The sequence below is a fragment of the Pteronotus mesoamericanus genome, unplaced genomic scaffold (assembly GCF_021234165.1).
Source record: "Pteronotus mesoamericanus isolate MK-2021 breed Mesoamerican mustached bat unplaced genomic scaffold, CSHL_Meso_final scaffold_125, whole genome shotgun sequence".
Classification (NCBI taxonomy): Eukaryota; Metazoa; Chordata; class Mammalia; order Chiroptera; family Mormoopidae; genus Pteronotus; species Pteronotus mesoamericanus.
This window is the reverse complement of record NW_026555304.1, coordinates 7544786-7555285: the sequence shown is the minus strand read 5'-3', so window position 1 is coordinate 7555285 and position 10500 is coordinate 7544786. Positions and strand designations below refer to the sequence as shown.

The 10500-nt window shown below is 41.7% G+C and overlaps 1 protein-coding gene across 1 annotated transcript in view; it reads right to left on the bottom strand.

The window, feature by feature from the left end:
- The window catches only part of SHC3 (SHC adaptor protein 3), a 198417-nt gene continuing 187917 nt past the window's right edge, over positions 1 to 10500 (bottom strand). The window contains exon 12 of the mRNA XM_054588065.1: positions 1 to 129. Within this exon, the coding sequence (XP_054444040.1) occupies positions 1 to 129 (129 nt within the window). The remainder of the gene's footprint in view (positions 130 to 10500) is intronic.

Sequence of the window (10500 nt, the reverse complement as noted above, 5' to 3'; positions counted from 1 at the left end):
TCACGGGTTCCTCTCCACAGGCTGCTGGAGGCACAATTCACTCCCGGCAGAGACAATGGGCAGACTGTTCTCCAGGTGGTGATTGATGAGGTGGCTGATGCTGTCAAAGATCCTGTCCTTTGTCCGGATCTGTGAAGGATATGGAGAGAAGGTTAGTATTACCCACAGGCAGAAATAAAAGAACATACCTTGCTTGGTGTCAGCCATATCACCTGAACTTGAGGGTCACTTCCTGGGAGCCTGGGAGCACCCAACACTCTCAGAGATGATGTCTTCAAAGTCCTTGGTCACTATTGCTGGCCTGTCTATTCAGTCTGCTCATCTGTCCACTCCTCTGAGACTGAGCCAGAGACTGAGCCAGAGCCTCCGCCACCTTCAGCAACAAGGTGCCATGGTGAGCTCACTTGCTCCCTACCAACCTTCTCTTCCCTTTTTCCCTCCTGACCTCATAGAGTCCACCACAGAAACCTCAGACTAGCGGTCCTGCACCACTCACTGAGATCTGCAGGCTCCCATGCCCTCCCACCTGCAGGCTGTTGTATGGCAGTCCCTGAGGGCTACCCCCCCCCCCACACACACACACACACTCTCTCTCTCTCTGTCTCTCTCTCTCTCTCTCTCTCTCTCTCTCTCTCTGAGCTGGCACACCCCAAGTATAGATCACACTTGAACAAGGCAGTAAGAGGCCTGGTCAAGAGTAATCTCCCAGTATGCTCTGGACACAGCTCCCTGGGGCCTCCTTCTATGAGGGTGAGTTGCAGATGAGGCAGAGAGCAGGTGCCTGGCTATACCCATTCACCCTCCAGGCCTTTAGATGGCCCTCATGGTGGGTCTGGGATGCCTGGATGCCCCGGCCCCTCTCCCTACCTTATGGTTGAGAGCCCATCCCTCCATTGTGACAATCAGCTATCTCTCACCCCTCCCTCAGGAACTCCAAGGACATGTTCATTCTCCTATTGACCTACTTGTCCTAATATTCCCCTCTCCCCAAGCTCTTAATCTACCCGCTTCCCTAAGGTAGCCACTCTTGCCTCTCTCCCTCCATAATCTCACCAATGGGATATTGCTCTCTGGACCTTCAGCCCCAGATTTCACTTCTACCCCAAATCTATGTTCAAAGTGTACATATCAGAAACCCCTACCCAAGACATCTGCTCTAGGATCTACCAATTAGTGGCAATAGCAGAAACTTTGAAATTAGGATGTCTTCCTCTCCTGGGATCCAGTTCTGAAGTGGGCTTCATCCTCACCCATCTCTGTAAGCACCAGAGGGGAAGAGACCTCTCCGGCCTGACTTTTGGTCATTAAGCCTCAGTAAAAATAATAATGTCATTGACTTATTCAGAAATTAACTTTTTTGGAGGACTTTCTGGCATCTTTCCATTGAGGTTGTTTAATCCTCCTGGAGCTCCTTAGAATTCCTGGCTCAGAAAGACCACCTGAGTGACATGGGCTAGCAAGCCCTTCCTTGGAAGCTGGGAGCATTCAGCTCAACTTGAGACTAGTACTGTCAGCATGTTGCCTTGACATGGACTTCTTAATCTCTCTTCTTAACAATTAACACTAATGTAATTCTGGGGTAGCAGGGGTAGATTAATGATTTATGACAGGAAAGTGTCTGGGACAGTAGCCTTAATCTGGGTGCATGTCAAAATCATTTTAGGAGCTTTGGTAAACCCCACCCAGACCAACTCCTTCAGGAACTTGAGGTGGGGAAACCAAAATTCTGATAAAAAAAATAAAAGAATAAGCAGGGAGGTAGGTCACGTTCATGGATACAAAGACTCAATATTGTCAAGATGTCAGTTCTTCTAAACTTGATCTATACATTCAATGCAATCTCAATCAAAGTCCCAACAACTTATTTTGTGTATATTGACAAAATGATTCTAATTTTTATATGGAGAGGTAAACCCACAATAGCCAATTTAATATTAAAGAAGAATAAAGTTGGAGGACTGACACTACGTGCTTTCAAGACAATAAAACCAAAGTAATCAGGATAATGTGGTATTGGCAAAGGAACAGAAAAACAGATGAATGAAACAAAACTGACAGCCCCAAAATAAACCTCCGTAAATATTGTCAACTGACCTTTGATAAAGGAGCAAAGACAATACAATGAAGCCAAGATTATCTTTTCTTGATGCTGGAACAACTATACATGACATGCAAAAAATGAATCTAGACACTGACATTACACCTTTCAGAAAAATTAACTCAAAATAGATGATAGACCTAAATGTAAAAAGCAAAACTATAAAAGTCTTACAAGAAAGATAACAATAGAAAAAACCTAGATGACTATGGGTTTCATGATGACTTTTTAGATATGACATCAAGGACAAAATTCATAAAAGAAATAATAGATTGGACTTCATTAAAATTAAAAATGAGGACATGGAACAACAGAATCCCTCATTCATTGTTGGTTGGTGAAAATACAAAGTGGTTCAGCCACCTTAGAAGATAATTTGATGTTTTTTTACAAAATGAAACCTATAATCTTATATGATATAGCAATTGCACTCCTTGGTATTTACCTAAAGGAATTGAAAAGTTATATCCACATAAACACCTGCACATGAATGTTTATAGCAACTGTAGTCATAATTGCCAAAATTTGGAAGCAATCAAGACTTCCTTCAGTAGATGAATGGTAAACAAACAGTGATACATCCAGACAATGAAATATTAAGTGCTAAAAAGCAATAAGCTATGAAGCTATGAAAAGAATGGAGGAATCTTAAATGGATATTACTAATTGGAAGAAGCCAATCTGAAAAGTCTACATACTATATGATTCCAACTATATAACTGGAAAAGGTAAAACTATGGAGACAGTAAAAGATCCGTGGTTTCTAGGGTGAGGGAAACAATTATTCCCCTCAGAGGCAGAGAGGATGATTTTTAGGGCAGTGAAACTATTTTGTACAATACAATAATGGTGGCTACATGTCATTATACATTTTCCAAACCCGTAGAATGTCCAGCACCAAGAGTGAACCCTAATGTAAACTATGGACTCTGGGTGACGATATGTGTCAGTGTAGGTTGATCAGTTGTAACAGATCACTCTGGTGGGATGTTGATAATGAGGGAGGCTGTGCATAAGTAGAGGCAGGTGGTATGTGGGAAATTTCTGTACTTTCCTCTCAGTTTTGCTGTGAATGCAAAACTTCTCTAAAAAATAAAGTCTATTTTTTAAAAAGAGAAGACTAAATATTCAAGTTAATAGTGTGGGGTGGGATAAGTCTTTCAGGGGAAGCAGCTGGGGAAACAGGATAAAGTTTCCAAAGGAGAGAGGGCAACATCTTTGAACAAGGCTGCTTTGGGGTTCCCAGAATAGTTTATGGTAAAGAATTTCTACTTTGGTTTGATTTTTGTAAATCATTATTCCCAAAAGTGTGTTACCTTTTTAAGGCAGGGATCCTCAAGGTCCTACGGCAGCTCAATGAAAGTATACTTCTCCTTGAGGCAGGGACAGGAATGTATGCTCAGCACCATAAGTTATATGCCTCCCCGCCTCCCACAGTGTCCCCAATGGGAGGTGCACAGATGGGGGCCGGAGGCAGTGAGTCTACCACAGGACCTCAGTTTTAAAGTAGAATGTCTAGGTTTGGGGTTTAGATGGCACAAGAGAGACCAAGTGAAGTCTCTGAGCTCCCCGCATGACTACCTCATTTATTCTTTACCTTTCCTCCATCAAGGTTGAATAATCAGTGTGGACATGTGTCGGGAGGGGCATTGGGAGCCTGGTGTCCAGTCTGCACTTTCTACCCTAGTGAACATTGAGAGTGCCCAGCTGTAGAAGAAGGAAGTGGTGCACATGAGCGCCACAACAATGTGCTGAGGTTTGGGGTAGTGCAGGGAGCCAGTTATCCAGGGGGTCAGAGGAGAGGACAGCTAAGTGGCGAGCCTTGTTGGACTGCACACAATCACATCACACGTGAGCATCAATTCCCTCCCAGGTATGGGGCAACTGAGCCAGCCCATTGGAACTCCAGCAGGGATGAGTTTGTAACCTTTTGTTCAATCAGGAAGTATAACAAACGCAACAAATCCACCTCCAAGATGACTTTTCAGGAGCTTTGTACCTGGATAAAACAAAACAGAGTGACTCCAAATTTAGTATTCTTGGCCAGGAAACCCACTCTGGGGCCTTCTAGTCAACCACCATAGGCTCAGGCTCACCTCTACGAAGTCTCCGGGATAAGTCACTGCTCTGAAAACTGAAGAAAGTCCTAATTCACCTGCTAAAGAAGGAGGGCTGGGACCGATGCACTCAATTCACCCCCAAAGCAATCTGCCCATTAGCGGCCTCCATGACCAGCAGCCAGCCCACATTCACCCAGCAAAGCTAACCTGATACCTTTGTAAAAATCCATCAGCACAGAGTAAACTAAGAGGAGAAGCAAAGAGTCGTGTGAGCCGTGGCTTTTCCTCAGGCCTGGCTGGGCCTCTAGACCCAATGGAGGCTGGATGCTCACCTGTCTTGGGCCCCTACAGGTGAGGTGCTGCCAGTCTAGCTAGGGTGAAAGTGTGTGCCTCTGGTGCCCCTTGTGGCCAGCAGAACATGGCGGCAGCAGAGGGAAATTTAAAATAAGAGCTGGAAGGTTCCATAAGGACTGTCTGGTGTTGCCCTCCCCAAACATCTTCTTCTTAGCCATGGAACAACGTTGTAACTAAAGCACATAATGTACATCCCAGGATTGAGAAGGAAAGAGACAGGCTCAGAACATACAAGGTCCCTCACCTTGCTCCAGCAACTGTGAGAAGCTGGACTTGTCACTTGATGACAAGGGGTCATGTTGCCCCTTCAAAAGGGTCAGACTGGAACGAACCATATCATCAATAGAAATGTTTCCTGATTAAAACTGGCTCTGCTGGAACAGGCTGCATACACAGAGTTGCTGTCCTTAGTCTACTGTATCACCATTGGCTGGATCCACAGGGAGACTTTCATCCCCAAAGGCTCGTGCCTCAGTACAGCCTAACCTATGTGGGATGCAGCCCACTGTAGTCACGTTGCCTGGCCTCTCCCAGATTTGAAATTAAGGCAAGATCCAGGTCCTTCTTAGGTACAAAGTCTACAGTGCCAGGCCCATGTCAGCCCCCAAAATACAATGTCAAGAATCAGGCTTGGGATCTTGTACACCAATTGTTTACATTCTTCCAATCAATGTCTTGCTGTACATGAGCACTTGTTTTCCATACAAATAATGAAACTGAACTTGAATCTCTGCACAGGCAGGGTCCTAGATGGCCTCCTCTCTCCCTGTTATCCTATGGTTTCCTAACCAGTCACATACAGAGTGAGGAGGACACTAGCGTGGCTCCCTCATTCTTGTTCCTTCTGGATACCCAAAGTCAGAGGTGACCATGGCTGAAATGTCACCATAATCTCTATTGAACTGTCTATTGTACTGACACAATGCCAACAACAGAGGTCAGGAGGTCATCTAGCAATCTAGGCAGAACTTGGTCTCCTCCTCAGCTGGGACCTCTGCCCCTTCCCCAAGTCCCAGAGAATCTTCATTTCTAGCTAAAGCTAGCCAAGAACCTCATGGCCTCAAGCACCTGCACTGCTAGAAATGCAAATCCTCAGGCCCCACCCCAGATGAGCTGAGTCAGAACTTTGCTTAGGGTAGAGAAGGGGAGTGTCTGTGCTTCCTCAAGCTGTCAGGAGGGTCTGAGTCACTCAAGTTGAGGACCAAGGTCCAGCAAACTCATCCTTCTAAAATGAGGGCAAATAGGTTAGGTAACTAGACAAGTTAACATAGCAACTAGCATTACAGACTAGCAGCAGATTTAAACCCAAAACCCATGATTTCTTGGCCAGTGGTGTTTCTCATCCACAGGAGTATCTTCTGATTCTGTTCTGCTTTGTACAGCCACTTAAAAACAAGTGAATCACAGAGGAGCCCGGATGAATATATTTTGAAACATTAATTTTCATCTGAATTTCTGAAAATTGGATAAGAATAGACAGATAGCAAAAGGAAAACTAACCAAGAAGGACTTTTACCTCCCACATGTCACTTTGGAGGCTGTGGCAGAGAACAGATAAAGTAAGATTGTTACAGCCTCATTGGTGCAACTGAAAAAATCAGAATACACTTTGTATTTATTACTTATTTTGATTTCCCACCATTTTTGAGGTATTTATCAGGCTCCTAAGTATTCTTGATCCCTAATAAGACCAGCCCTTCTGGATGCTTGCAGCAATATTTCTTCCTACTGAGCCTGTAACCTATAAAAGATCAAGAATCAGACCAGTTATACTACAACAAACCATACTATGAAACAAAAATGACTTCAAAATACAGTTTTCAGACAGCTAGAGATGAGAAATTTCATGCTCCTGAATCTGTTCTGAGGAAGGCACTTGAGGAACCACTCCAATGAAAACTGAGTAAAGACCAAGATGGAAGAAGATATAGTATATCCAATAGGCTGAAACTTACCCAGAGAGCAATTGAAATATATTCCTGGAGTGATGGAGTCTATTAGTCAGAGAGTATGCCTGCACACGGGTGTGTTCCAAAAATACATGGAATGAACTAGATAATAGTAACATGATGAGGAAAGCATAGGTGCCTTCTCTCAAGAAAAAGGCAACTAGAAACTTTGAGGTTAACATTAAAACTAATATATAAAACAGTATGTATATAATGTAATGTTGAGACCAAATAGAAATGTAAAATACATATAACAAATTTTCCCATAACAGCATCAAGGAGGTGGGAAAGAGCCAAGCTGCACTGGGCTAAGGAAATAATTTCAAAAGACAAAGTAATCATTATAACACTGTATGGTTGGATTTGTAATATTTATATATGTATTATATATAACAATAATGCCACACAAAGGAGGGAAGAAAATAGAGTTATCTAGGAATAACATTTCTATATGTCACAGGCAATAAGATAGTATAAATCTGAAGCTGATTCTGGTAAATTCATATGTATATGGTAAACCTTAGAACAACAATTAAAAATAATGTCAAAAAATATAGTGAAAATTTTATTCAAGAAATTAAAATATTCATTTAATGCAGAAGAAAGCAGTAAAGAATGCAGCAAAAAAGATACAAGTCACACAGAGAACAAAAAGTAAATGGCAAAAATAAATCCAACTATATCATTTAACATCAAATGTAAATAAATTAAAGAATTCAATCAAAAGACATAAATTGTCAAAGTAGATAAAACATGATCTACCTATTTGCTGTCTATAGAAGATACACTTTAAATTCAAAGATGGAGGTAAATTGAAAGTAAAGGATAATAAAAGATATAGCATGCAAACAGCAACAAGAAAGCTATACAAATACTAGGAAATAGGCTTCAAAACAAAAAAAAGTTACTAGAGATAAAGAGGGGCATTTCATACAGATAAAAGGAAGTCAATTCATCAATATTAATAACATAACAATTATAAACATAAAATATAACAACATAGCATCAAAAAACATTAAGCAAAACTGAAAAATATCAAGGGAGAAATAGACATATTCAACAATAACAGTTACAGAATTAGATATCTCACTTTTAATAGTAGATAGAGCAAGCTAGACAGAAGATCAGTAAAGAAACAGAAGACTCGACTTGATCAACACTACAAAACTAACACTTATAGAACACTGCAATCAATAACATCAGGATACACCTTCTTCTCAAGTGCACATTGATCATTCACCTGGATAGAACATATGCTAGTCATAACACAAACAAATTTAAAATGATAGAACTAATACAAATGATTTTCTTTAACCAAAATGGAATGAAATTGATAATACAAAGCAGGAAAAACATTTCACAAATACAAAGAAATTAAACAAAAGTCTCCTACAGAATAATTGGATCAAAAAAGAATTTAGCAGAAAACTTAGAAAATATTTAAAAGAAGTGAAAATTAAGACAAAACAGACCAAACTTATGGGATGCCACTAGGGCTGGGAAATTTATAGCTATAAAAGACTATATTAAGAAAAAGAGGGAAAGAAGTCTTATAACCAAGGACAGACGGAAGCCACATCATCACAATGTGACTGGTAAGGAGTGCATAGTAGGCATGAGAGGACTGGATGGGCTCCCAAAGGCAGCAGCTGAGGTGCTAGACAGATATATCAGCAGCTGGAGGGTACCCCTTGAGAAGTGTGGGGCCTAAACCCCAAGCTGGGCTCCCCACCCTAGAGCACCAGAGCCAGGAAAGAAACCTAGATAACATACAGCTGTGAAAGGAAGTGGGGTTTCTGTACAACAGGGAGAGACAGCTGGAGGTGCTGGAGCCTCATTAGAGGGCTAATACACCAAATTCTCATTGCAGCCACTTACCCTGGGCTCTGGTTGAGGGAGGGCAGAGTGGAAGAGAGATACATGAGGGGAGTCTGGGGTTTGGTGGCTCTGGGGAGAGAACTGAAGGAACAGCCACCAGGATCTCAGTGCTGAGTCATTCCCCATACTGCAGAAGGCATCTTTCTCAAAAAGAGCATTTGCCTCCAAGTGGCATCAGTATGAAAGTAAGCTATAGCCCTGCCTACAAGCATCGTTCTGTCCCACCCTGTGGAGCTTAAGCCAGGCTGCTGAGTATAGCTTGCAGCTATATCAGTGATTAGTGTAACAACTAAGCCAGAGCTCTAGGAGCTCTGAGACTTTAACTGACCCTGCTCCGTGCCTGGTGCTGATAAAAGCCCACTATGGTGTACAACCTGTTTCTTTCTACACACAAACAGTCCCAGCAAAGGGAGCCACATGCTGTGGAACCCTGATTGCTCTAAACAGGTTGCTCAGGGCCAGTCACAAGCAGCATCTGACAAAGGCCTACATCAGAGCCTTTGGAGCTCTATGTAATACATAGAAACAAATATAAAGCAGCAGCCAAAATGGGAAGACAAAGAAACAGACCCCGATTAAAAAATAAGATAATTTGCCAGAAGAAGAATTAGGTGAAATAGAGGCAAGCAATTTATAAGATAGAGAGTTGAGTCATGATTATAAGGATACTCAACAGCATGCAAAAAGATAGAAACAATAAAAAAGGACTGGTCAGAAATAAAGAGATAATGGGGCAAAGAAGGTGAAGACTCATCAAGGAACATGTTTAAATGACTTATGGACAAAGCCAGCAGGGGGGTAGTATTGAGTGTGGAAGGTGGAGGTGGGTGCAGCATGGGAAAATGGGAGGGGGAAAACGGGGACAACTGTAGTTGAACAACAATAAAAAAATAAATTAAAAATGCAATATCAGAAATAAATGATACACTGGAAGAAATAAACAGGTTAAATGAAGCAAGGGATTGAATCAGTAACTTGGAAGACAAGGTAGGAAAAACACACAAGCAGAGTATCAAGAAAGAGAAAAGAACTAAAATAAATGAGGAGAGCTTCAGACACATTTTGGACAACATGAAGCAAAACAACATCTGTATAATGGGTATACCAGAAGAGAGTGAGCAAGGGATCAAGAACCTATTTGAAGAAATAATGATTGAACTTCCCTAATCAGGTGGAGGAAAAAGACACACAAGTCCAGGAAGTTCAGAGAGTCTGAAACAAGTTGGACCCAAAGAGACCTACATTGAGACACATCAAAATTAAAATAAGGCTTAAAAAAGGAAAGAATCCTAAGAGCCACAATAGAAAAGCACCTAGTTATACACAAAAGATCACCAATTATGCTGTAATCTGATTACTCAACAGAAACATAACAGGCCAGAATGGAGTGGCGTGAAATATTCAAGGTGATGAAAAGCAAGGACTTAAAACCAATGTTATTTTACCCAGAAAGGCTATCATTTTAAACTGAAGGAGAAATAAGGAGCTTCCCAGACAAAAAAAAATTCTAATGGAGCTTGTTAATACAAAACCTGTACTGCAACAAGTGTTAAAGAGCTTCCTTTAAGAAGAGTGACAAGTGAAATAGAAAGAAAGAAAAAAAAAAACAATAGTCTAATATAAAATGGAACTAAGTATGAATCTATGAACAATCACCTGAAATAGAAATTTCAAGATGGCAGAAGGGTGAATGGAGTCACATAGACATCCTCCCAGGATCAATCTGGAATTACAACTAAATCGTGGAGAAATCACCAGGAACAAACTGAAATATAATGAGAGAGGAGCCTTTTGACCTCGGACAGACAGAGAGAATCAACGTTAGCATGGACCTAACTGGTAAGGAGTGCAGTAGAAACTTGAGAAGGTGGGTGGGGTACCCAAGGGCAGCAGCGCCAAAGGGATATTGAAATAGCCAGTTGGATCCCCCTGAGAAGATCAGGGTCTAAACCATAATGGGTATCTCCAGCCTACAAGGCCAGAGCAAAAAATGGCAGGGTTACTCTCTGCCAGAGACAGGCAGCTGGAGACACAAAGAGCCATTTAAAGGGCCAACACATTAATTTTTATATACAATCATTACCCTGGTCTCCAGGCAAAGGTGGGGGCAGAGTGGGCTAGATATGTCTGAGGAGACACTGGGGAATGAGGCTTGGGGGAG